Source organism: Tasmannia lanceolata, unplaced genomic scaffold, assembly GCF_043159265.1.
Source record: "Tasmannia lanceolata isolate RefF3 unplaced genomic scaffold, GAP_Taslan_0.1 ptg000037l, whole genome shotgun sequence".
Taxonomy (NCBI): domain Eukaryota; kingdom Viridiplantae; phylum Streptophyta; class Magnoliopsida; order Canellales; family Winteraceae; genus Tasmannia; species Tasmannia lanceolata.
The window spans coordinates 61,135,827-61,163,781 of record NW_027518714.1 but is presented as its reverse complement, the minus strand read 5'-3'; the positions used below and the strand labels follow the sequence as shown (position 1 = coordinate 61,163,781).

General features: G+C 36.0%; 2 protein-coding genes across 3 annotated transcripts; both read left to right on the top strand.

Annotated features, from left to right (window-relative positions):
• On the top strand, positions 1-27,955 carry LOC143861850 (serine carboxypeptidase 1-like). 2 transcript variants are annotated; one of them, XM_077372795.1, is made up of 15 exons: positions 1-39; positions 1,224-1,364; positions 1,541-1,686; positions 2,129-2,205; positions 2,637-2,759; positions 2,903-3,005; positions 3,097-3,134; positions 3,237-3,338; positions 3,946-4,026; positions 4,596-4,832; positions 6,769-6,834; positions 6,930-7,051; positions 9,270-9,383; positions 27,313-27,358; positions 27,857-27,955. In XM_077372795.1, exons 2-15 carry the CDS (start codon positions 1,228-1,230, stop codon positions 27,938-27,940), a joined length of 1,476 nt encoding a protein of 491 aa, XP_077228910.1. In that variant the 5' UTR covers positions 1-39; positions 1,224-1,227; the 3' UTR covers positions 27,941-27,955. The 2 variants fall into 2 exon arrangements, with proteins under 2 accessions (XP_077228910.1, XP_077228909.1); XM_077372794.1 differs by lacking the exons at positions 27,313-27,358; positions 27,857-27,955 and adding exons at positions 10,129-10,174; positions 10,671-10,916.
• On the top strand, positions 17,539-27,067 carry LOC143860219 (serine carboxypeptidase 1-like). Its single transcript, XM_077370781.1, has 14 exons — positions 17,539-17,679; positions 17,810-17,852; positions 18,472-18,548; positions 19,045-19,167; positions 19,311-19,413; positions 19,505-19,542; positions 19,648-19,749; positions 20,350-20,430; positions 21,206-21,442; positions 23,997-24,062; positions 25,135-25,191; positions 25,980-26,062; positions 26,454-26,625; positions 26,918-27,067. Exons 1-14 carry the CDS (start codon positions 17,539-17,541, stop codon positions 27,065-27,067), a joined length of 1,473 nt encoding a protein of 490 aa, XP_077226896.1.

Sequence of the window (27,955 nt, the reverse complement as noted above, 5' to 3'; positions counted from 1 at the left end):
CTGTGAAACAGCCTCAAAAGTAAAAGCAAATCAAACAAGGTAATCTGACATGGCGCAAAATTCCAACAGTTGCGGCTCTCACACCCAAAGTTTCCATTACAATCTCTCCTTTACGATTTCATCAATGTTGCTTACAAACTTTATCTGATTCCACTCAAAAATTGGTTTTGAATTTGCTTCAAAGAGACTCAAAGCCCTTTTTATCTGTCTTTTTTCTGTTTTCCTACCTTTTTCAAAATTCTGTTTACTACCTTTTATGTCTGCTTGCATCAGAGAACGACCACCAATATCAATTGGAAGTACGATGATGTATGCATTTGAGGCATCCTAACCTAGGAAGCACGGGTACTCTCCCGAGCCCTACGCACCCGTGTCGGGTGCGGGTGCGCCTCGGGTACGTACCCGGTGCGTACCCCTTTTATTTTTTCAAAAAAGAAAGAAAAAAGTGTGTCGGGCGCGTGTCGGGTGCGCACCCCAGCGCACCTGAGCACACCCAACACATTTTAAACCATTTTTTTTTAAAAAAAAAAAACCAAAAACGGGGGGTGGGTTTTAAAAATATGGGAGCATGGTTTAAAAACAACAAAAAAGACCATTGGGTCTCCCCCCCCCCCCCCCCCCAAAATCTCTCTCCTCTCTCTCGACCTCTCTCTCCAACCTATTCTCCAATTATTTTTTTAAAATTTTTATAAATATATAATAAAATAATAAAATATATTATATTCGGCGTACCCACAACGTACCCGCACCCGGTTTTTTTTGGAAAAATCACGTACCCACGTACCCGTGTCGTACCCGCACCCTGTACCTGTACCCGTGCTTCTTAGATCCTAACAGACCGGGAGATTTTAACCTTATTCCTACATGACCCGATAAATTTTATCAATGAATAGAAGATTACAACTTATTTATATCCCATAATTCCACATAACTTTCCTACATAATAAGAATCCTACGCAAATCTAAATATTAGCGTACTATTCTAAGAGTAGCCAATATGCTAAGATTCCTATCAAATCTCCATCTCCTACTGAATATCGATAACTACTAAAAATATTGCCAAATATAGATAAGAATCCCACACATTAATATCAAAATCCAATTTACATATTGCTAAATCCTAAGTGGGACCCATCTTTCTTGGTCAGCGTCACACTCCCATCATATTTTATTATATATTTCAACAGAACCTCTCACCCTCTGATTGATCCATTGTTACGCAGAGTCATGGCTGAGTTCCTCTGCACTCTATTTTTAACTCTCTTTCTCACTATCCTCGGAATTTCTAAGGCAGCTCCTGATAATGCTCTCATCACACACCTTCCTGGATTCAGTGGAACTCTCCCATCCAAACACTATGCTGGGCAAGTCATCTCTTTTTCTCCCTTCTCTTTATTATTATTATTTTTTATCAATTCCTCATCGTTTATTACTTCTCGTGATACTTCACCTTCTTCCACTACTACAACTACTGCTTATAATTGTTAATTGTTTTAGATTTTATGTGAACTCTGTGGGATTTATGATCTGGGTTTTGAAGGTACGTGAGCATCGATAAGAATCATGGAAAAAATCTTTTTTACTATTTCGTTGTTTCGGAGAGAAACCCGTCAAAAGACCCAGTTGTTTTATGGCTTAATGGTGGACCAGGCTGCTCTAGCTTTGATGGGTTCGTCTATGAGCATGGTAATCATACCTGACAATGTTTCCTTCTCAAAATTAGATTGGTTGACTACTTAATTTGCACTGTTTTCAGTAGATATGGATAAAGATTTAACCACTAATAACCTAGTGGAAATTACCAAGGAAACAAAGTATTTAAAAGAAAATAACATTGAATCCACAAGGAGAACAGGGCAAACATATAGTTTTTAATAGAAAATAAGTGATTTCGTTTTGGATGAAATCTCAGGTATAGTGTATCAAAAGCATTATAGTCAAGGTTGGTTTTCCTGTAGGTGAAGTAGAGTTGTGAGTTTCTATGTCTTGATTGGTCACATTTTCATTAGTGATGACCAGTTGTACATATTGGGCCATTTTGTCTAATATTCCATATTGACTTTACTAGGTGAGTTTGCCTTTTATGTGGATTTCTATTAGTTATGAAGCCTTTTTGATGAATTTTCAGGTCCTTTCAATTTTCAAGCAGCAAGGAAACCTAAAACACTTCCACAACTGCATCTCAATCCATACAGCTGGTCTAAGGTATTTCTGATTCTGTGTAAGAGGGATAGAGATAGTGAATGATATGCAATGTTCAAGAATAGTATTTACAGTTTTGATATTTAATTGCTTTCTCACTATTCCCAAAAAAAAAAAAAAAAAATCCCATGGTTTTAAATTTCCCTGAAACGACCAAAATGTTCTGTTTCCATCCCACCGAGGCGAAATCTCAGTGAATTCCTTCCATGTCTTTATTTCCGACTGAAATTTCTGAAATTCGACATAAATGATCGGAATGACCAAAAAAATGGAAAGATGTTATGTTTTGCATTTCATTTCATTTCGTTAATGTAGAGAATGATATTTGGTAGGGTGTTCATTCAACATGCACAACAAAGTAACCGTATCTAATGCATGGGATGTCAATCAAAATTTTGCTACCATATCGATCAAGTTGGAATTTTGCTTTTCAGGTTTCAAGCATCATCTATTTGGATTCCCCTGTTGGTGTTGGATTCTCTTACTCGAATAATAGTGAAGACTACTCTACGAATGATACCAAAACTGCCTCTGATACACACACATTTCTTCTGAAGGTATCTTAATAGGAAAATTGAACTGTTACAACTATGGTGTGACCTTCTATGATGCATAACTGATATTATTTGATCTAAATTTAATCTATTGATACACAGTGGTTTAAGCCTGAGACATTTTCTCCTATTATGTGTTCACGCAGTGGTTTGAGCAATATCCAGAGTTCCGTGCAAACCCATTTTATCTTTCTGGGGAATCGTTTGCTGGAGTGTACGTGCCAACTCTTGCTTCTGAAGTTGTTAAAGGTATTTTACATTTTAATTTCCCAGTTAATTATTTGATGAGATCCCTTATGTTGTAATAAAAAATTTGTGCATAATTCATGCTCTCTTCCAGGAATTGAAGCTGGTTTGAAGCCTATTCTCAACTTCAAGGTGAAAACTTTTGGGCTGTATTTTTTTCTTCCGAGGCATGACATGATACACCTATTATTGATGTCATATGCTTAGATTGATATTGTATTTATTTCAATCCAGGGTTACATGGTGGGAAATGGAGTCACTGATCAGATATTTGACGGGGATGCTCTGGTACCATTTGCACACGGAATGGGTCTGATATCGGATGATCTGTTCCAGGTGCGTAACTCATTTTAAGTTGGTAATTATTAAACTCTTAGCAAGTTTCATCAAGCTAAGAGTTTCAGATCAATAGCTTCTCACATTTTTTTTTCTTGGGTTACTCAGAAAAAACTTCATGCTAAATAAAGTACTCCATCCTTGTGATCTAAGATTTTTGTGGACTTGCATAGGACATGTTTTGGCTTTTGTAAAATACCGGATTGTAAAGAATGTTTGATCAATAAGGTTTTAAGTCGGGAACACCTTAGCGACAGGTGTTCACGTTAGAAGGGGTATGGTAATTGGTTAATAATATGTGTAGGCCCATTGTACCTAACCAGGTTAGTGGGCTTATTTGAGGAACAAGAGTCCGTAATGGGTGGACTCTAGGGTTTCCTTCAAGTTATTATAAATACAGGATTGGTCCCTGCTCTCACACGTAAGGTTGTAATTTCTTCCTATTGGAATGTACATAAGGAGGTGGAGAGAGCAGAAGACCGTGGTCTATGCATATAAATATCCTTATTTGAAAGACACTCTTCTTCTATAGCTCCTTTATTTGTCTATGATGGATGTTGATCCAAATCTAATTATATTATGAGATATGATGTGGTATGCATGACAGGAAGTTAATTCTGCTTGTGAAGGAAGCTACTGGAATCCAGCCAGTGACCGCTGCGAGAAAAAATTAGACCAGGTTGATGAGGTAAGTGACTATATATATATATATATATATATATATATATATATATATATATATATATATATATAGAGGAAAATGATTATGAGCTTGAAGCTCATATAGCTTATATGAGCTTGAGGGCCCAAACACATGGGTCCCACATTTTTTGTGGTGATCCAAACCATTTATTTGCAAGGCCTCAACATAGATAGGGTGTGTACCAAAAATCAACTACATTGGATCATCCTAACCCCTCCAAAAGCGGAGGGCAAAAATGGGCAGATTTGTGGTAAACAATGTCTGTCCATTTTGCCCTCCATCTTTGGATGGGTTAGGATGATCCTATGGAGCTGATTTTTTGTACACACCCTATCTATGTAAGAGTCTTTCAAATGAATTCTTTGGATCATCCTAAAATGTGGGCTCACATGTGTTTGGGCCCTCAAGCTCATATAAGCTATATGAGCTTCAAGCTCACAATCATTTTCCTCATATATATATATATATATATATATATATATATATATATATATAGCTACGAGAAATTCCATGTCTTTATAAACTAAATTCTTTGGAGTTTTGTCCACATCTAGGATATTGGCAGTGTAAATATCTATAACATCCTTGAACCCTGCTACCATAGCCCAAAACCAAGAGGTATTGCTGCTGATAAAGGCCGGTTGCCAACTAGTTTTAGTCAGTTGGGTGAGACTGAGAGGCCTCTTGCCGTAAGAAAAAGGATGTTTGGACGTTCTTGGCCTCTTGGAGCTTCTGTACGAGATGGGAGGGTTCCAACTTGGCCAGAGCTCGGGAGGACAGTTCCGTGCACTGTAAGTACTTGAATGAATATCTTTTTAGAACTCCATGATATTGAATTGTAGCTAGAGGTTAGGTCACTTGAACATGGATTCTGATGGCATAATAATTTATTTACTACAAACACATTTCACACTCAAAAAGTGCCACTCAAACCTTACATTGCTTAAAGATTTTCTTATTGCTTCCTGTACAGTTATTACATACTTTGGTAAACTGGAAAAGGCTGCCATTTTCTTTGTCATCTACCAATGACGCAAATTCCTGATGAAATAACAAAGAATTAAGAGGCCTAACAAGAAAAAAAAAAACAATTCTAAGTATCCCAGAAATAAACTGCATATGCTCTCTAAATTGGTAGATGATGGAATTGATATATTTGTGCCAGCACTCACATGCAGACATTATTTCTATTCATGATTAAGCATACACAATAATATGATATGATACACAATAATATAATATGATACACTTAATGATATGTATAAACACTCATTTACAATTCTTTCTTGAGAAAATATAATCTATTCATAACAAGTATACACATTAATTTATCATGCATGTCGTATGTTCTATACATAATACCATATGATACACTTGATAGTATGAATTAGTATAAATACAAATACCCCTCTACAATATTTTCATAGGAAAGTATCATATATCATCTGTATCACACGTCAAAGCTTCATTTATGTTCATGTAACACTAAAAAGTCTGATTTGATATTGTAAAACATCTGCTATTCACTGGTATCTTATATTTCGTATTGCAATTAAGGAATTCTTCATGTTTCATTGTTTTCCATAAATTTTCACCTTCATTTATTTACTTAAATATTGAAAATGGCTGTCTGAAGTTGATACTTCCTGTCTAGAGTTCTAGAACTTCCATGTCAGCCTGTTAGCATCTTGTATTTATGGAGGGAACTTCCCTATCTTGATTCTATTTGTGAAAAAGTAAACAAACATAATTAAAACATATTTTATCAGAACATTGATATGAAGTTATAAATCTTCCCCCTTAATGATAAGGATATAGGAAATCCTCGTTACCAAGGACTAGAAATTCTGAGCAAATGTGTCCTCTACTAACGGCTCTTCTGTCATTTGCTTCAGCCTCCCAAGATTGCATAATCGCAAAAAAGGAAAAAAAGAAAAAACCCATATTTTTCGCTTCGTTGCTAAGTTCCTCAAACTTCCTTCTCAAATCTTGGATATGTTGTTGCTTTATGGATTGACGAAGTTGAAACTACTTTTGTTGATTTGCAACTTCCAAGTTTCCCAGCACATTAACTTGGTAGGCCTCACACACAATAGACCTTGATAATCTACAAGAATCACAGATTTAGAGACGCTCCAATGCCAAATAACATGTCAAACTTGAGATTTCACAAACTATAACAATAACCCAAGTACAAATGATGATTAAATATTAAAATACACCCTAGAATTATATATGCCGTTCTTAGAGCAAATTCCACTATAATACTCCAAGATTATTTAAAAATTCAACTGGTAAAAGTTCCTTCTACATCTCAACACTCATTCGATAACTTAATCATTAAAGTTTTCCACAAGTTGCTCAGACCAATGAAGAAATTTTTACACTATTGTCACATGAATCCAATCTAAAAATAGCAAGAAAGTGGTCCAAGCTTGGATTCTTCAAGAAACTAATTTTACTCCTCCAAAAATAGAGCAAAGCTAATTGGAATCCCCCAAAGTTTAGAATTGCAAGATCCCAAAAACTTGGCAGCAATCAGACTGTTGGTAAGCCCTCTGATTTCAAATAATTTGCTACTCCTACTGTTTTGACAAAAACTCATGGTAAACAGAACTGCAATTTACTAGGCTATCACTTCAAGTGAAGGGTCTTTCAAAATCATCTTCTCTTTTCTTGGTCTTTCCTTAATACAAACAATCTCATTAATATTTTTGAATAAAATAGAATGATGAAGTTGCAACGTCATGGCTGAACAATGAAAAAGTGAGGAATGCAATTCATGCCCCACAGGTATGGAAAATGCTTCAAAATGTACACTTCATTATTGATGCTTTACTTTGAAAGAATTTGATTTGATCTCTCTCTCTCTCTCTCTCTCAACTTAGGCAAATGTGTCGGGTACTTGGGAGTTGTGTACTGGCAGAATTGAATATGACCACGATGCTGGAAGCATGATAAGACATCACAGGGATCTCACAACTCGAGGATATCGAGTACTTATATTCAGGTATTTTCTCCGACTACTACCTTGTAGTTCTTTCTTCTGTATTCAAAGTACTTTGTCTTTTTTTTGGTTCTTAGTTAAAACTACTGAGGCTTTCCTTAAATCAAAGATGTGTAGCAGTGGTGGTGCATATGCTACACAAACAAAAGAAAGAAAATACCGAAAAACTGAGGCACTAATTGAGAGAACTTTGGTTATCTAAAAGATGAGGGTATGTTTGGTTGTTTGTTAGGTAATGGTGTATTCCTCATTCTGAAGTTGGTAAACAGGAATCTCTTTATTCATAGAAAGACATGCAAAACGTAGCTTGTAATGAAATTGTGTAAATAAGGTGATGAAGTAGCCTTGATAGTGGTTTGGTTATGAGTGTGATAGCTATTTTCTTTATCTTGAAAGAAACTTTTATCAAATTAAAGACAAAGATGACAACGCTTAATCTGGAGCTGAGAAGTTGTGGATCAAGGGTTCTTCCATCATATACGATAAAGTGGCTAAAAATAGGAAAGCTTTCCTCCATGGAGGTTTAGGAAACCTTGCTTGCAGGTTGGGAAGGCGTGAAAAGCTACTTCCATGCTCCTGAAACCTCATAGTGATTTCTAGCTCGTGTTGTGTTACCTGTTAAGCTTCTTACCCTCCAGTGATTTAATTTAATGATGAGTAGTCATCATTCTTCCCTATCTATTCTTCATGATATGAACTGATGGTGGAAAAGATGGGCCTGAGTATCATTCATTTGTATTTTCTAACGTGATCTTGTTCACTTAGTCTAAGTGCTAATGGAGCATGAGGGACTGGTGATAATAGTCTGGGTGTTATGTTGCTATATGAAGAATCTGAAATGGTTATGAAAGGATGTAAATGATGAGACATATGATGTTGAAAGGTCTATGGATGAAGAGAAGAAATGTGTATGTTTCTTGGATAGTGTCATTGAGTGTTCTTGATATAGTGAAATTGTGGAGCTTACAGAAAGGGTTTCTGTTATGAAATTGAGGAGATTTTACATCCACTTAGTGGATATAAGGAAGTAACAAATTTTATTATGTTGAATTTCAAGGGTTCTTCTACAATGTTTTATAGGCCATGAGGAAAGAAGAACCCAACTAGAGCCCGGATTAGAGCCGGGTAGATTCCTGCTTCATGAAATTTTTCTAAAGGATTCATTTAGCCGACCCCACCTGGTTTGGGACAAAGGGTTTGTTGAGTTGAGTTGAGAAAAGAGGAAAACTTTTGAAAAGGTTTTTAAAAATTTGTTGCCTTACTTTAAAAGGAGGAAGTTTTCTTAAACCATCAGTCAATTGTCCGATTGGTTTTTGTTTGGAGCTAAGCGTCTCATCTTAGAACATGATCACAATCCTTTGGTTGGAAGTTATAGATGCATTGGCAAACCACATGTAGCATGTTCAAGTCATCCTGGGTCAATTATTCAACTATTGTGCAAATAAAAGAAGTGAATAAAAACATCTTGGGAATTATGGATTCAATAAACCTCCCCCTCTCTCATTGTAACCTTGAGATTTTTTCTGCAGCTTCTGGTGTACTTTTGTCAATTCTCTTCAGATTTGTTGTATTTATTGTCCTAGAGATGTTTTATCATCATGGATATTGGAGGAATTTGTGTCATCATTTTTAATTCAGTAGTTCATTGCTGGTCTTTAGGTTTTCTTTTTGATATGCTACAATTCTTCTTTTATACACCTAGCCCATGTAATTCATTGAACTATTTTGTGTCCAAATTATTCTAGTTAGTCAATTTTGGTTATCCAGTCATTAAACACTACTATAAAGACACAATTCTTGAAACAGTTGGAAATATTCGTCCAGTTCTGTAAATTATCTTTTGGCACCACAAGTATTGGATTTCAATCTTAATCTCTTTGATAAATATTTGTGTTTATGGATTGATTCACTTTGATTTGTAATAGAGCTAGAATTCATAACTTCTCAAAATATTCTATGAATTTCTTGCTATTGACTTGCATGTGCCATGCCTTGGATTCCTTAAATCTATTTAGGAGATCCATTTTATTTGGGTTTCATGCCCCAAAGACTAGGTATATATTGGTTTTGTTATACCCATGTTTAGATATGGTCTATATATAAAAAATAAATCATTCTCCATGTGAAATCATTGAGAAGGCATGTTTCGTTTATTGGTTAAGGTAGGATTAATCTTTATTCTCTTCACTGAGGTAATGTTTCTTTCTTTACCATCTGGCAGTGGTGACCATGATATGTGTGTGCCCTTTACTGGGAGCGAAGCATGGACTAGATCGTTGGGATATCGAATCATCGATGAATGGAGGCCCTGGTTTTTCAAAGAACAAGTCGCCGGGTATATTATATTTGGCTTCTCTTTTACAAACTTGCACAATTACAGTCTTAACTATGGACTAGGGAGACTGTTGGAAAATTACACATATACCTCAGCCTAATGTCAAACCATTTGATCTACCAACAATACAAACACTGACTTCAGCTATTTCCTGCGAAGGAAAGACAATCCTTCTTAAGGAAACAGGGAAGGCTCTCTATATGTTCCTTAAAAGGTTTTTATTTCCATATTGCATGATGGTGTTCATATGAGATTATGCTCACCTTTATGGGAAAAGGTTGAAGTAGACTTTCTTTCTGTGGTTAGAAAGGGTGCTTGTTATTATTCAATTGGAATCTGGGATATTGCAGGGCCAGCAGCCATCTTACTTTTGTGCTGCCCAGTTGAATAGAACTGCTTCCTCTGTAAACATGGCATTGAAACCATGTGAAGCAAAAAAAATTGTTCTTTTCCTGTTTCCACCTTTAGTGAATATGTCTAGGTACAAAAGTCTTTCTTAGAAGGTGAATATTATGATCCAAAATCACCTCTTGACTGAATTTTTTTTATCACTTGTCTGTCATTGATGGGTGATGAAAGCTACTTGTCAATTCCCTAAGAAATGAAATGCTCCCATTTGACGTCGAAAGTAACAGAATCTTATTGAAAAAATTACACGTGAATTTATTGTGTTTACAATCAGCATTGTACAGTATGCATATTGTTTCAGATACATTTACGCGATTGGCCTCTTGGATTTGTGCAGGTACACTCAGGGCTATGCCAACAATCTCACATTTCTCACTGTAAAGGTTACAATACAATCCCCCTCACATTTCTTTGATCTACCTTTCAGAATGAGGATTACCATAGCTTTTCTTGAAACGATTTTGACAGCCCTATATTCATTTTAAACACCTGGGATGCTGACAAGTGTAACAGCCAATGAAAGATAGGCTGCAAATATCAAAACATGGGAGTGTGAATATAATCATGGGAGATGATAACTGCACTCCTATTGTACATTTGGCACAATTTTGGCATTTGGGTGCCACAATATGGGCCGCATCAGAGTCCAAGTCCTTTTTTTCTGATTGGTAAATATTTCACTAAGAAAGAAAGACCAAGGTGGTCTACACGAGAGAGAGAGAGAGGAATATACAATGAGAAAGATCAAGAACAAAGTGTCCTAAGTCCTATAAAACTCAAAAATTAGTGATATATCATGTGTCCAATCAATTCTTTTCTTTATTATTTATGCCTCCTATCTTATAATTCATTTTCCATTTCTGGTCTATGGGTGTGCAGGGATGCGGACATACAGTCCCTGAGTACAAACCAAAAGAGGCGTTGGCCTTTTATAGCCGTTGGTTGGCGGGAGAACACATTTGAAAACACAATTTTAAATTCATGCTTCACCTATTGCACCTTGAATAAGCTGGAAGTGGGTGAAGACCATTCATATTTATATGTAAGAGATGTATGACCGCTTCACATGTAAATCTATATGACATGACAGCTATGCAAGAAAAACCAAATGTTTCTATGAAACAATAGCAGTGATGGTTTTAAATTTTGGTTATTTAGGGTGAAATCTGACGAAACCAATAAAAATATATTTTATCTCGTGCTAAAATTTCGATAATTTCACCCGAAACTTCGGGAGAATATTAAATAATCTTAAATTTCCGGATTTTTTGGGATTTTTTCTAAATTTCTGACCGAAATTTTGTTTTCGATCAAAATTTTGAAATTTCGGTCAAATTTTTGTAGGGTTTCGGGTTTACCCCATTTCGGTTTTGTTCTCCACCGAAATCCGAAATTTCAGATTTCGGTCGAAATTTAAAACCTAGGCTGTTATAGTATGTTAGGTACCTTACCAATACGCCAAAAGCTCCAGAGTGATGGAATGTGTTAGGTAAAGCCCTTTAAACCTATCTCATACCAGGCCGGGTCCCACCCAGTCCCATACCAAGGCAGGCCCCCACTTAGGATCGTAACATTCCACTACGCTTCTGCATCCACCGTCCTCGGCAACCCACTCTGTGTCGGTTTTCACTTTGGCTTTTTTTTACTATTGTTATGCAGATTTGCAGAAGAGAGATTTCAAACGTGCATTTTTTTACTCACCCCGTGCATCACACAGGTCGTTGATGGGGGTTTCACTGTTCACGCCCACGTGGACAGTCCCCCTTATAACCGGATTTGACGTGAAAAGTGGGCAACTTAATGTCAAATCACGTTATAAGGGGGGTGTGCAAGTACTGCTGGGGACTGTTTCCTACAATTTGTACATTAAAATCAAATTGCTATTATGCTATTATCTGATTGTTTCCTACAATTTGTAAGTTAAAATCAAATTGCTATTATCGGAATTTTTCCTACAGACCTCCTATTATCGGATTCTCTTCAAGTTACCTACTAAACCTCATAAAATCGGGATTCTGTGTTTGAAATAGTAACAAAACTCATCAATTTAAAAGAGGACTTCCCCAAAAAGGATGCCAAGAAAAGCTTAAACGCATCAGTTTTCTAAAAATAGGCCCAAAAAAACACGTACTGGTTTTCTAATTTTATGCTTATATTTATTTAGGCCTCGGTCTCGCAGTGAATAGTGAACCCCATCCTGCTATATTATAATAGATGTGAGCGGACACTGTTGTTGGAGGTGGTTGTAGGGGAATGTTTTTCTAGGGCCATCAGGATGTGTAGATCATAATCCCTCAAGTGTTTAATTACACTAGAGAAGGCGAATACTGTGATGTTGCTTTAACAATACCATAATTTGTGTGCAAAAACAGTGAATTTCCTACATAAACAAACTTGAAGGGGTCAAAAGATGAGCAAGGTAAGCTCCAAATTAGCTTCTTAAATTATCATGGGGAGATGCTGTTGTTTTGTGCTATGCAATTACACCAATAAATCATAACTCTTCAATATTAGTTAATTATAGTGGAAAGAAACGGAAGCAACGGTAACTTGGTAGGTTTCTATAGAATTCTTCATATATCTAGGCACTCTATAATTCTTCTATTATAAAAACATAAGAAAAATCTTTTTTTATTTTATGATTATTTTTTCTTTTGGCATGGATGACTTCGGCATCATTTTACATAATCATAGGAAATATCTCTTTATTTTATGAGATTTTTTTATCCTCTTCATAGATTTTTGGGTTCGACCTATCTAACAAATGAATGGCTTAGATCATCCAATCATCCAAATAGTTGTACCCCATTTTACTTTTTTCTGAGCATTCTTTTTTCGATCCACTGATCACAACTACGGTGGAGTTTGAAGGGAACTACAATTACAGTTGTCCTATCTAACAAATGAATGGCTTGCATCATCTGAATAGAGGGACCCAATATATATTTTTCCTGAGAATTCTGGTTTCAATCCACTATCACATCTACAGTCGAGGATAATCCGATTCCGCTAGCATAGACGTAATGTTCTTTATAGCCTCTCATATATTGTTTTTTAGTTCATCATACCATCTTTTATATTGGTTTTTAGACAAAGTTTTTAATCGCCTCTTTTTACTGTATTTTCTTTCATGGGCGTTCTATATCTTTGACTCAATTTCTTTTGTTGTGGGCATTCTAGATCTCTTATGTTAATTTAAGAGGGTTTTACTTATTCTTAATTCAATATAATAGGAAACCCATATCACAAAAATGTAGTTTTTTCCTTAACAAAATAGATCGATATTTAGTACATTACCCTACTAGAGATTTTATATTGTTAGTGTATATTATAGGAGGAATGATAGATGCAAGGGCCCTCTTCATGCAAGGGCTGGAGAAGGGCCTGGAATACGTCCACATCATTTTAAAATTCGGTTGAGAAACTGAATTCGGTTGCACTTATTGACGTGGACGTATTCCAGGGCCCTTCTTTAGCCCTTGCATAAAGAGGGCCCTTGCATCTATCATCCCTCGTATTATATTAGAGATTTTACCTCTTCCTCATCTTATGTAGTTTGTCCCCCATGGCAGGTTTCGTACCTCTATGTCTTTTTCTTTCTTTTGCCTTTTTATGATGTATTTCCTTCTCATATGCTGATATTAAAAGCGTTTTCTTTTGGTCTAGATAAAAGAGATCTACCTAGAAGTGTCTCAAAGAATTTCAAAGTATTGGAATACGATACGTCTCCTACACGGGTACTTTGCCTGTTCAGAGAAATCCGTGTAACATAGGTTATTAGTAAAATGGAAGATGGCCAAATACAGAAGATCCTGACAAATCCAATATTTCCTCATATAATTAAGCTATTAAGTAGAACATGAGTATGGAAAAATAATGCCAACATTTATTTTATCTTTTGCAGAATGTGTTGCGAAGATCTAGGCTATGCATATAAAATTAAATGGATATAATTTTATGCCTTTCCAAAGATGTCCTTAGGCATACATATTATTAGGGCTGCAACTCGGGTCGGGTTTTGGAGAACCCAACCCTACCCGAGAAATATCTCGGGTCGGGTTTTTTTTCGGAAAACCCACGATTCCCAAACTCGGCCCTACCCATGATAAATCTCGGGTCGGTTCGGGTCGGGTCGGGTCGGGTCGGGTTTTTTCACGTTGACGCAAATTTGTAAGGAAAATTCTTGTTTGGCAAGGCAACTCAACTCATAGAAGCAGAAATTACACTCACATGACACTTGAATCAAACAATGATGTAATTACACTCACATCACACTTGAACCAAACAATGTTGTAATCAAACAATGTATTAATTACAATCAAACAATGCTGAATCAAACACTTGAATCAACTCAACTCATAGAAGCAGAAATTACACTCACATACAGTAACAGTGGGTGCGTGGGTTTTCACTTTTAACTTTGGGATAATTACATTTTCACCCCCTCTAGTTTCTGACACATCCACTTCTACCCCTATAGTTTAAAACGTGACAAATACACCCCTGTAGTTTCAATTTGTTTAAGGTTTGCCCCCTCAGCTAAAGGTTCGTCCATAGATTGAAGGGTTAGGATGATCCGATGGAGCTGATTTTTTGGGCACACCATATCTATGTCAGGACCCATCAAATGAACGCTTTGGATCATCCAAATAATGTGAGCCCCTACCTGAATCCAAACACTACCAAAAAATCATCCAAATAATGTGGGCCCACATTGTTTGGATGATCCAAAGCGTTCATTTGACGGGTCCTGACATAGATAGGGTGTGCCCAAAAAATCAGCTCCATCGGATCATCCTAACCCTTCAATCTATGGACGAACCTTCAGCTGAGGGGGCCTACCTTAAACAAATTGAAACTACAAGGGTGTATTTGTCACGTTTTAAACTATAGGGGTGGAAGTGGATGTGTCAGAAACTAGAGGGAGTGTAAATGTAAGTATCCCTTTAACTTTTAACTAACAATAGAAAAAAATGTACATACTATAACTTATGTAACTCGGGTCGGGCCCCTTCAAACCCGGGTCGACCCGAGATTCATGCGGGCTTTTGAATGCTGAACCCGGCTCGACCCGAAACCCATGAAACCTGAACCCGACCCAAGCTATTTTCGGGTCGGGTCGATGCGGGTCGGGTAAAACCCAGCTCGAGTTGCAGCCCTACATATTATCATCAGCTACCTATACTATTTTTTTAATGTAGAAGATTTTATAAAACTATACAACATAATCGTGTCAGAATGATTAAAAACCACACTAACATTATACTTATGCCTGGTTAATGAAACTCTTTCAATCTTCAATATTCTTAATTTGAAGTTAAAAATCAATACTAAAAGACTACGAAATGTAACAAAAGGTCCTATTAAAACAATTAATTATATTAAGGTACTATGATGACCAATAAAAAAATAATAGAAAACAATATATATAAATATATAGAGAGAGAGTGTGTGTGTACCCGCGTGTTGGTGGTAGTGAAAAGAGAGCAATGAAGATCTCCAACATGGCTATAAAGTTGTGTAGCCATTCTCTTCTTATTCTTAATAAATTGTGATACATAATCTTTCCAGAGGGTAAAACTCTGTTATTTTGACGAGTGCCCCCATTTGTTTTGTTCTTTAAGTAGCTTTCAATTTTGTTTTCAATTTCAATTAAACCGTGCATCAAACGGTTGGTCCCAGTAGTTTTATTATATATCCTAACAGACCGAGAGATTTGAACCTTTTTCCTACATGACCCGATCAATTTGATCAATGAAATAGAAGATTACAATTTATTTATATCCCATAATCCCACATAACTTTCCTACATATTAAGAATCCAACCCAAATTTAAATATTATTAGCTTACTATTCTAGTAGTAGCCAATATGCTAAGAGTCCTATCAAATCTCCATCTCCTACTGAATATGGACAACTACTAAAAATATTGCCAAATATAGATAAGAATCCTACACATTAGTATCAAAAGCCAATTTAGATATTGCAATATCCTAAGTGGGACGCATCTTTCTTCGTACGTATCACAACAACGTCACACTCCCATCATATTTATTATATATCCTAACAAACCGAGAGATTTGAACATTGTTCCTACATGACCCGATCAATTCGATCAATGAAATAGAAGATTACAACTTATTTATATCCCATAATCCCACATAACTTTCCTACATAATAAGAATCCTACCCAAATCTAAATATTAGCCTACTATTCTAAGAGTAGCCACTATGCTAAGAGTCCTATCAAATCTCCATCTCCTACTAAATATAGATAACTACTAAAAATATTGCCAAATATAGATAAGAATCCCACACACTAATATCAAAAGCCAATTTAGATATTGCTAAATCCTAAGTGGGACCCATCTTTCTTGGTCTATATCACAGCAGTGTCATACTCTCATCATATTTTATTAAATATTAGCTTACTATTCTAATAGTAGCAAATATGCTAAGAGTCTTATCAAATCTCCATCTCCTACTGAATATAGATAACTACTAAAAATATTGCCAAATATAGATAAGAATCCCACACATTAATATCAAAAGCCAATTTAGATATTGCAATATCCTAAGTGGGACGCATCTTTCTTGGTACGTATCACAACATCGTCACACTCCCATCATATTTTATTATATATCCTAACACACCGAGAGATTTGAACCTTGTTCCTACATGACCCGATCAATTCGATCAACGAAATAGAAGATTACCACTTATTAATATCCCATAATCCCACATAACTTTCCTACATAATAAGAATCCTACCCAAATCCAAATATTAGCCTACTATTCTAAGAGTAGCCAATATGCTAAAAGTCCTATCAAATCTCCATCTCCTACTGATTATAGATAACTACTAAAAATATTGCCAAATATATATAAGAATCCCACACATTAATATCAAAAGCCAATTTAGATATTGCTAAATTCTAAGTGGGACCCAACTTTCTTGGTCCATATCATAGCAGCGTCACTATTTTATTATATATCTTAACAGACCGAGAAATTTGAACCTTGTTCCTACATGACCCAATCAATTCGATCAATGAAATAGAAGATTACAACTTATTTATATCCCATAATCCCACATAACTTTCCTACATAATAAGAATCCTACCCAAATCTAAATATTAGCCTACTATTCTATGAGTAGCCAATATGCTAAGAGTCCTAGCAAATCTCCATCTCCTACTGAATATATATAACTACTAAAAATATTGCCAAATATAGATACGAATCCCACACATTAATATCAAAAGCCAATTTAGATATTGCTAAATCCTAAGTGGAACCCAACTTTCTTGGTCCATATCATAGCAGCGTCACTATTTTATTATATATCTTAACAGACCGAGAGATTTGAACCTTGTTCCTACATGACCCGATCAATTCAATCAATGAAATAGAATATTACAACTCATTTATATCCCATAATTCCACATAACTTTCCTACATAATAAGAATCCTACCCAAATCTAAATATTAGCCAACTATTCTAAGAGTAACCAATATGCTAAGAGTCCTATCAAATCTCTATCTCCTGCTGAATATAGATAACTACTAAAAATATTGCGAAATATAGATAAGAATCCCACACATTAATATCAAAATCCAATTTAGATATTGCTAAATCCCAAGTGGGACCCATCATTCTTGGTCGGCATCACACTGTCATCATATTTTATTATATATTTCAATAGAACCTCTCACCCCATGATTGATCCATTGTTACGTAGAGTCATGGCTGAGTTCCTCTGCACTCTATTTTTAACTCTGTTTCTCACTATCCTCAGAATTTCTAAGGCAGCTCCTGAAAATGCTCTCATCACACACCTTCCTGGATTCAGTGGAACTCTCCCATCCAAACACTATGCTGGGCAAGTCATCTCTTTTTCTCCCTTCTCTTTATTTTATTTTTTTTTTTATCAATTCCTCATCGTTTATTACTTCTCGTCATACTTCACCTTCTTCCACTGCTACAACTACTGCTTATAATTGTTAATTGTTTTAGATTTTATGTGAACTCTGTGGGATTTATGAGCTGGGTTTTGAAGGTACGTGAGCATCGATAAGAATCATGGAAAAAAATCTTTTTTACTATTTCGTTGTTTCGGAGAGAAACCCGTCAAAAGACCCAGTTGTTTTATGGCTTAATGGTGGACCAGGCTGCTCTAGCTTTGATGGGTTCGTCTATGAGCATGGTAATCATACCTGACAATGTTTCCTTCGCAAAATTAGATTGGTTGACTACTTAATTTGCACTGTTTTCAGTAGATATGGATAAAGATTGAACCACTAATAACCTAGTGGAAATTATTAAAATAAGTGATTTAAACCACTAATAACCTAAGGAAACAAAGTATTTAAAAGAAAATAACTTTGAATCCACAAGGAGAACAGGGCAAACATATAGTTTTTAATAGAAAATAAGTGAATTCGTTTTGGATGAAATTTCAGGTATAGTGTATCAAAAGCATTATACTCAAGGTTGTTTTTCCTATAGGTGAAGTAGAGTTGTGAGTTTCTATGTCTTGATTGGTCACATTTTCATCAGTGATGACCAGTTGTACATATTGGGCCATTTTGTCTAATATTCCATATTGACTTTACTAGGTGAGTTTGCCTTTTATGTGGATTTCTATTATTTACGAAGCCTTTTTGATGAATTTTCAGGTCCTTTCAATTTTCAAGCAGCAAGGGAACCTAAATCACTTCCACAACTGCATCTCAATCCATACAGCTGGTCTAAGGTATTTCTGATTCCAAGATCATGCTAGTTAATCTCTAAATCCTGAAACTGTCAAATCGGCCAAAGATTCTGTGTAAGACGGATAGATATAGTGAATGATATGCAATGTTCAAGAATAGTATTACAGTTTTGATATTTAATTGCTTTCTCATTATTCCAAAAAAAAAATCCCATGGTTTTTAATTTCTCCGAAACGACCAAAATGTTCCGTTTCCATCCCACCGAAGCGAAATCTCTGTGAAGTCCTTCCATGTCATTATTTCCGACTGAAATTTCTGAAATTTGACGTAAATGATCGGAATGATCGAAAAAATGGAAAGATGTTATGTTTTGCATTTCATTTCATTTCGTTAGTGTAGAGAATGATATTTGGTAGGGAACATCATTCAACAAGCACAACAAAGTAACCGTATCTAATGCATGGGATGTCAATCAAAATTTTGCTAAATTAATAGTTTCTCCTACCATATTGATAAAGTTGGAATTTTGCTTTTCAGGTTTCAAGCATCATCTATTTGGATTCCCCTGTTGGTGTTGGATTCTCTTACTCGAATAATAGTGAAGACTACTCTACGAATGATACCAAAACTGCCTCTGATACACACACATTTCTTCTGAAGGTATCTTAATAGGAAAATTGAACTGTTACAACTATGGTGTGACCTTCTATGATGCATAACTGATATTATTTGATCTAAATTTAATCTATTGATACACAGTGGTTTAAGCCTGAGACATTTTCTCCTATTATGTGTTCACGCAGTGGTTTGAGCAATATCCAGAGTTCCGTGCAAACCCATTTTATCTTTCTGGGGAATCGTTTGCTGGAGTGTACGTGCCAACTCTTGCTTCTGAAGTTGTTAAAGGTATTTTACATTTTAATTTCCCAGTTAATTATTTGATGAGATCCCTTATGTTGTAATACAAAATTTGTGCATAATTCATGCTCTCTTCCAGGAATTGAAGCTGGTTTGAAGCCTATTCTCAACTTCAAGGTGAAAACTTTTGGGCTTTATATTTTTTTTTTTCTGTGGCATGACATGATACACCTATTATTGATGCCATATGCTTAGATTGATATTGTAGTTATTTCAATCCAGGGTTACATGGTGGGAAATGGAGTCACTGACAAGATGTTTGACGGCAATGCTTTGGTACCATTTGCACACGGAATGGGTCTGATATCGGATGATCTGTTCCAGGTGCGTAACTCATTTGAAGTTGGTAATTTTTAAACTCTTAGGAAGTTTCATCTAGCCAAGAGTTTCAGATCAATAGCTTCTCACATTTTTTTTCTTGGGTTACTCAGAAAAAACTTGATGCTAAATAAAGTACTCCATCCTTATGTTCTAAGATTTTTGTGGACTTGCATAGAACATGTTTTGGCTTTTGTAAAATACCAGATTGTAAAGAATGTTTGATCAATAAGGTTTTAAGCCAGGAACACCTTAGCCACACGTGTTAACGTTAGAAGGGGTATGGTAATGGGTTAATAATATGTGTAGGCCCATTGTAAGCCTAACAAGGTTAGTGGGCTTATTTGAGGAACAAGTGTCCTTAATGGGTGGACTCTAGGGTTTCCTTCCAGTTATTATAAATACGGGATCGGTCCTTGCTCTCATACATGAGGTTGTAATTTCTTCCTATTGGAAGGAGGTGGAGAGAGTAGAAGGCCGTGGTCTATGCATATGAATATCCTTATTTGAAAGACACTCTTCTTCTATAGCTCCTTTATTTTGTCTATGATGGAAGTTGATCGGAATCTAATTGTAATATGAGATATGATGTCGTACGCATGACAGGAGGTTCATTCTGCTTGCGGAGGCAGCTATTGGAATCCAGCCAATCAAAGCTGCGAGGAAAAATTATACCAGGTTCATGCGGTAAGTGACTCTCTCTCTCTCTCTCTCTCTCTCTCTCTCTCTCTCTCTCTCTCTCTCTCTCTCTATATATATATATATATATATATATATATATATATATATATATATATATATATGAGGAAAAGGAGTGTGCGGTCGAGCGCACCTAAGCTTAGGTGCGGTCGAGGGCCCAAACACATGGGTCCCACATTTTTTGTGCTTATCAAAACCATTCATTTGCAAGGCCCATCATAGATAGGGTGTGTACAAAAAATCAGCTCCATTGGATCATCCTAACCCCTCCAAAAGTGGGGGCCAAAAATGGGCAGATTTGTGGTAAACGGAGTCTGTCCATTTTGCCCTCCACTTTTGGATGGGTTATAATGATCCTATGGAGCTGATTTTTTGTACACACCCTATCTATGTAAGGGCCTTTCAAATGAATGCTTTGGATCATCCTAACAATGTGGGCCCATGTAAGTTTGGGGCCCTCGACCGCACCTAAGCTTGGTGCGATCGACCGCACAATCTTATTCCTCATATATATATATATATATATATATATACAAGAAAAAATATCTATGATGGGGATAAAGAATGGAATCAGAATTTGTTGGGAGGGTTGGACCGGAAAGAATCGGCCAAAAATAGCGGAGAAAATTCCACGTGGGATTATAAGAAAATCAGAAAAGCTTCCTATTTCCTCCCCGCTTATTATAGTATATATATACACACACAGCTATGAGAAATTCCATGTCTTTATAAACTAAATTCTTTGGAGTGTATCCACATCTAGGTTATTGGCAGTCTAAATATCTATAACATCCTTGAACCCTGCTACCATAGCCCAAAACCAAGAGGTGTTGCTGCTGATAAAAGCCGGTTGCCAACTAGTTTTAGTCAGTTGGGTGAGACTGAGAGGCCTCTTGCCGTAAGAAAAAGGATGTTTGGACGTTCTTGGCCTCTTGGAGCTTCTGTACAAGATGGGAGGGTTCCAACTTGGCCAGAGCTCGGGAGGACAGTTCCGTGCACTGTAAGTACTTGAATGAATATCTTTTTAGAACTCCATGATATTGAATTGTAGCTAGAGTTAGGTCCCTTGAACATGGATTCTGATGGCATAATAATTTATTTACTACAAACACATTTCACACTCAAAAAGTGCCACTCAAACCTTACATTGCTTAAAGATTTCCTTATTGCTTCCTGTACAGTTATTACATACTTTGGTAAACTGGAAAAGGCTGCCATTTTCTTTGTCATCTACCAATGACGCAAATTCCTGATGAAATAACAAAGAATTAAGAGGCCTAACAAGAAAAAAAAACAATTCTAAGTATCCCAGAAATAAACTGCATATGCTCTCTAAATTGGTAGATGATGGAATTGATATATTTGTGCCAGCACTCACATGCAGACATTATTTCTATTCACGATTAAGCATACACAATAAAATGATATGATACACAATAATATAATATGATACACTTAATGATATGTATAAATACTTATTTACAATTCTTTCATAAGAAAATATAATCTATTCATAACAAGTGTACACATTAATTTGTCATACATGTCGTATGTTCTATGAATAATACCATATGATACACTTGATAGTATGAATTGGCATAAATACAAATACCCGTCTACAATATTTTCATAGGAAAGTAGCATATTATATCATCTGTATCACATAGGGCTGCAACAGGGTCGGGTTGGGTCGGGTTTTTCAAAACCAACCCTAGATCCCATTATCTTGGCCCTGACCCGTCCTGACCCTGAGTCAGGGCCGAAAAACTTCAACCCATGGCCCGTCCTACAGGGCTCAGTGTTGGCCCTGGCCCGCCCTGATTGGCCTTGATTGGGCCGGGCCGGGCCGGGCCTAATTGACCCTAGTGCAAATACCTGTAAGAGTGCCAAAAATAAAGCAACCACTTATCATATAGAACAAAATGATCAATAAACAGAGAAAGGGAACAAAATAAGACAATATGAATTCAACAACATAACGGGCAACAGAGACAATTAATAATAATAATCTAAATAAACACCAATCCAAGATAATAGAAAACATTAGCAAAAGAAACATGCATAGATGGTTCAATTCTATAATAGAAAACTTAGGGTCAGGCCGGGTCAGGGTACCCGAGGCATTAACCCAGAACCCGACCCGACCTGAGTCAAGGTCTAAAAAAATGAACCCTGACCCGCCCTCAGGGTTGGAAAATCCAGCCCTGACCCTATTCGGGCTCAGGGCGGGTCAGGGAGGGTCAGGGCTGACAGGGCCAAACTTGCACCCCTAGTATCACACGTTAAATCTGCATTTATGTTCATGTAACACTAAAAAGTCTGATTTGATATTGTAAAAAATCTGCTATTCACTGCTATCTTATATTTAATATGATGCAATTAAGGAATTCTTCATATTTAATTGTTTTCCATAAATTTTCACCTTCATTTATTTACTTAAATATTGAAAATGGCTGACTGAAGTTGATACTCCTTCCTGTCTAGAGTTCTAGAACTTCCATGGCAGCCTGTTAGTCATCTTGTATTTATGGAGGGAACTTCCCTATCTTGATTTTATTTGTGAAAAAGTAAATAAGCATAATTAAAGCATATTTTATCAGAACATTGATATGAAGTTATAAATCTTCCCCCTTAATGATAAGGATATAGGAAATCCTCGTTACCTCAATCAAGGACTAGCAATTCTGAGCTAATGTGTCCTCTACTAACGGCTCTTCTTTCATTTGCTTCAGCCTCCCAAGATTGCATAATCGCCAAAAAAAAAAACCCGTATTTTTCGCTTCGTTGATATGTTCCTCAAACTTCCTTCTCAAATCTTTGATATGTTGCTTTATGGATTGACGAAGTTGAAACTACTTTTGTTGATTTGCACCTTCCAAGTTTCCCAGCACATTAACTTGGTAGGCCTCACACACAATAGACCTTGATAATCTACAAGAATCACAGATTTAGAGACGCTAGCTCCAATGCCAAATAACATGTCAAACTTGAGATTTCAAAACTATAACAATAACCCAAGTACAAAAGATGATTAAATATTAAAATACACCCTAGAATTATATATGCCGTTCTTAGAGCAAATTCCACTATAATACTCCAAGATTATTTAAAAATTCAACTGGTAAAAGTTCCTTCTACATCTCAACACTCATTCGATAACTTAATCATTAAAATTTTCCACAAGTTGCTAAGACCAATGAAGAAATTTTTACACTATTGTTACATGAATCCAATCTAAAAATAGCAAGAAAGTGGTCCAAGATTGGACTCTTCAAGAAACTAATTTTACTCCTCCAAAAATAGAGCAAAGCTAATTGGAATTCCCCAAAGTTTAGAATTGCAAGAGCCCAAAAACTTGGCAGCAATCAGACTGTTGGTAAGCCCTCTGATTTCAAATAATTGGCTACTCTTACTCTTTTGACAAAAACTCATGGTAAACAGAACGGCAATTTACTAGGCTATCACTTCAAGTGAATGGTCTTTCAAAATCATCTTCTCTTTTCTTGGTCTTTCCTTAATGCAAACAATCTCATTAATATTTTTGAATAAAATAGAATGATGAAGTTGCAACGTCATGGCTGAACAATGAAAAAGTGAGGAATGCAATTCATGCCCCACAGGTATGGAAAATGCTTCAAAATGTACTCTTCATTATTGATGCTTTACTTTGAAAGAATTTGATTTGATCTCTCTCTCTCTCTCTCTCTCTCTCTCTCTCTCTCTCTCTCTCTCTCTCTCTCTCTCTCTCTCTCTCTCTCTCACCTTAGGCAAATGTGTCGGATCCTTGGGAGTTGTGTACTGGCAGAATTGAATATTACCACGATGCTGGAAGCATGATAAGATATCACAGGGATCTCACAACTCGAGGATATCGAGCACTTATATTCAGGTATTTTCTCCAACTACAACCTTGTAATTCTTTCTTCTGTATTTGAAGTACTTTGTCTTTTTTTTTTGTTCTTAGTTAAAACTACTGAGGCTTTCCTTAAATCCAAGATGTGTAGCAGTGGTGGTGCATATGCTACACAAATAAAAGAAAGAAAATACCGAAAAATTGAGGCACTAATTGAGAGAACTTTGGTTATCTGCAAGATGAGGGTATGTTTGATTGTTAGTTAGGTAATGGTGTATTCCTCATTCTGAAGTTGGTAAATAGGAATCTCTTTATTCATAGAAAGACATGCAAAACGTAGCTTGAAATGAAATTGTGTAAATAAGGTGATGAAGCAGCCTTGATAGTGGTTTGGTTATCAGTGCGATAGCTATTTTCTTTATCTTGAAAGAAACTTCTATCAAATTAAAGACAAAGATGATAACGCTTAATTTGGAGCTGAGAAGTTGTGCATCAAGGGTTCTTCCATAAATACGATACAGTGGCTAAAAATAGGAAAGCCTTACTCCATGGAGGTTTATGAAACCTTTCTTGCAGTAGTACGTTATTTCTAGCTCGTTTGTGTTACCTGTTAAGCTTCTTACCCTCCAGTGATTTAATTTAATGATGAGTAGTCATCCTTCTTCCCTATCTATTCTTCATGATATGAAGTGATTGTGGAAAAGATGGGCATGAGTATCATCATTTGTATTTTCTAACATGATCTTGTTCACTTAGTCTAAGTGCTAATGGAGCATGAGAGACTGGTGATAGTCTGGGTGTTATGTTGCTATCTGAAGAATCTGAAATGGTTATGAAAGGATGTAAATGATGAGACATATGATGTTGAAAGTTCTATAGATGAAGAGAACAAAGTTGTATGTTTCTTGGATGGTGGCATACTGTCATCGAGTGTTCTTACTATGGTGAAACCATGGAGCTTACAAAAAGGGTTTCTGTTAAGAAAAATGGAGAGATTTTACATCCAGTTTGTGGATATAAGTAACCAATTTTATTTTGTTGAATATCAATGGTTCTTCTACAATGTTTTGCAGACCATGAGGAAAGAAGAAAACTGTTAAAAAGGTTTTTAAAATTTTTTTGACTAACTTTAAGGAGCTGCAAGGGGGGGGGTGGTCTTCTTGAACCATCAGAGTCAATTGTCAGATTGATTTTTTTTGGGAACTAGGTGTCTCATCTTAAGACGTGGTTTTAATTGGAACCTAATGTCCCATTTATTGAATCATTCCAAAGCAAGTAACGACACTCAGATGAACTAGATCACAATCCTTTGGTTGGAAGTTATAGATGGATTGGCAAACCACATGTAGCATGTTCAAGTCATCCTGGGTTAATTATTCAATATTTTGCAAATAAAAGAAGTGAATAAATTATGGATTCAATAAACCTCACACTCTCTCATTGTAACGTTGAGATTTTTTCGGCAGCTGCTGGTGTACTTTTGTCAATTCTCTTCAGATTTGTTGTATTCCTTTTCCTATAGTTGTTTTATCATCTTGGATATTGGAGGAATTTGTTTCATCATTTTTAATTCAGTAGTTAATCGCTTGTCTTTAGGTTTTCTTTTTTATATGCTACAATTCTTCTTTTACATACACCTAGCCCTTGTAATGAATTGAACTATTTTGTGTCCAAATTATTCTAGTTAGTCAATTTTGGTTATCCAGTCATTAAACACTACTATAAAGACGCAATTCTTGAAACAGCTGGAAATATTCGTCCAGTTCTGTAAATTATCTTTTGATACCACAAGTATTGGATTTCAATCTTACTATCTTTGATAAATATTTGTGTTTATGGATTGATTCACTTTGATTTGTAATAGAGTTAGAAGCCATAACTTCTCAAACTATTTTATGAAATTTTTGCTACTGACTTGCATATGCCATGCCTTGGATTCCTTAAATCTATTTAGGAGATCCATTTGATTTAGGTTTGATGCCCCAAAGACTAGGTATATATTGGTTTTGTTATACCTATCTTTAGATATGGTCTATATAAAAAATAAATCATTCTCCATGTGAAATCATTGGGGAGGCATGTTTCGTTTATTGGTTAAGGAAGGATTAATCTTTATTCTCTTCACTGAGGTAATTTTTCTTTCTTTACCATCTGGCAGTGGTGACCATGATATGTGTGTGCCCTTCACTGGGAGCGAAGCATGGACTAGAGCGTTGGGATATCGAATCATCGATGAATGGAGGCCCTGGTTTTTCAAAGAACAAGTAGCCGGGTATATTATATTTGGCTTCTCTTTTACAAACTTGCACAATTACAGTCTTAACTATGACGTAGGTAGAATGTTGGAAAATTACACATATACCTCAACCTACAATCAAACCATTTGATCTAGCATCAATACAAACACTGACTTCCACTATTTCCTGCGAAGGAAAGACAATTCTTCTTAAGGAAACAGGGAAGGCTCTCTATATGTTCCTAAAAAGGTTTTTATTTCCATCTTGCATGATGGTGTTCATATGAGATTATGCTCACCTTTATGGGAAAAGGCTGAAGTAGACTTTCTTTCTGTGGTTAGAAAGGGTGCTTGTTATTGTTCAATTGGAATCTGGGATATTGCAGGGCCAGCAGCCATCTTACTTTTGTGCTGCCCAGTTGAATACAACTGCTTCCTCTGTAAACATGGCATTGAAACGATGTGAAGCAAAAAATTATGTTCTTTTCCTGTTTCCACCTTTAGTGAATATGTCTAGGTACAAAAGTCTTTCTTAGAAGGTGAATATTATGATCCAAAATCACCTCTTGACTGAAATTTTTTCATCACTTGTCTGTCATTCATGGGTGGTGAAAGCTACTTGTCAATTCCCTAAGAAATGAAATGCTCCCATTTTACGTCAAAAGTAACAGAACCTTATTGAAAAAATTACACGCGAATTTATTGTGTTTACAATCAGCATTGTACAATATGCATATTGTTTCAGATACATTTACGCGATTGGCCTCTTGGATTTGTGCAGGTACACTCAGGGCTATGCAAACAATCTCACATTTCTCACTGTAAAGGTTACAATACAATCCCCATCACATTTCTTTGATCTATATTTCAGAATAATGAGGATTACCATAGCTTTTCTTGAAAAAAATTTGACAGCCCTATATTCATTTTAAACACCTGTGATGCTGACATGTGTAACAGCCAATGAAAGATAGGATGCAAATATCAAAACATGGGAGTCGAATATAATCATGGGAGATGATAACTGCACTCTAATAGTACATTTGGCACAATTTTGGCAATTGGGTGCCACAATATGGGCCGCATCACAGAGTCCAAGTCCTTTTTTTTTTCTGAATGATAAATATTTCACTAAGAATGAAAGACCAAGGTGGTCTACACGAGAGAAAAAGGAATATACAATGAGAAAGATCAAGAACAAAGAGTCAAGTCCTATAAAACTCAAAAATTAGTGATATATCATGTGTCCAATCAATTCTTTTCTTTAGTATTTATGCTTCCTATCTTATAATTCATTTTCCATTTCTGGTCTATGGGTTGTGCAGGGATGCGGACATACAGTCCCGGAGTACAAACCAAAAGAGGCGTTGGCCTTTTATAGCCATTGGCTGGCGGGAGAACGCATTTGAAAACATAATTTTAAA

What these genes read in the sequence shown, in the direction of transcription:
- LOC143861850 (XM_077372795.1), top strand. Translation starts at nt 1,228, where the DNA reads ATGGCTGAGTTCCTCTGCACTCTATTTTTAACTCTCTTTCTCACTATC. An exon ending in CCATCCAAACACTATGCTGG is followed by an intron (nt 1,365 to 1,540) that starts GCAAGTCATCTC and finishes TGGGTTTTGAAG; the next exon opens with GTACGTGAGCATCGATAAGA. An exon ending in GGAGGACAGTTCCGTGCACT is followed by an intron (nt 4,833 to 6,768) that starts GTAAGTACTTGA and finishes TGAATAAAATAG; the next exon opens with AATGATGAAGTTGCAACGTC.
- LOC143860219 (XM_077370781.1), top strand. Translation starts at nt 17,539, where the DNA reads ATGGCTGAGTTCCTCTGCACTCTATTTTTAACTCTGTTTCTCACTATC. An exon ending in ATCCATACAGCTGGTCTAAG is followed by an intron (nt 18,549 to 19,044) that starts GTATTTCTGATT and finishes TTTGCTTTTCAG; the next exon opens with GTTTCAAGCATCATCTATTT. An exon ending in CACACACATTTCTTCTGAAG is followed by an intron (nt 19,168 to 19,310) that starts GTATCTTAATAG and finishes GTGTTCACGCAG; the next exon opens with TGGTTTGAGCAATATCCAGA.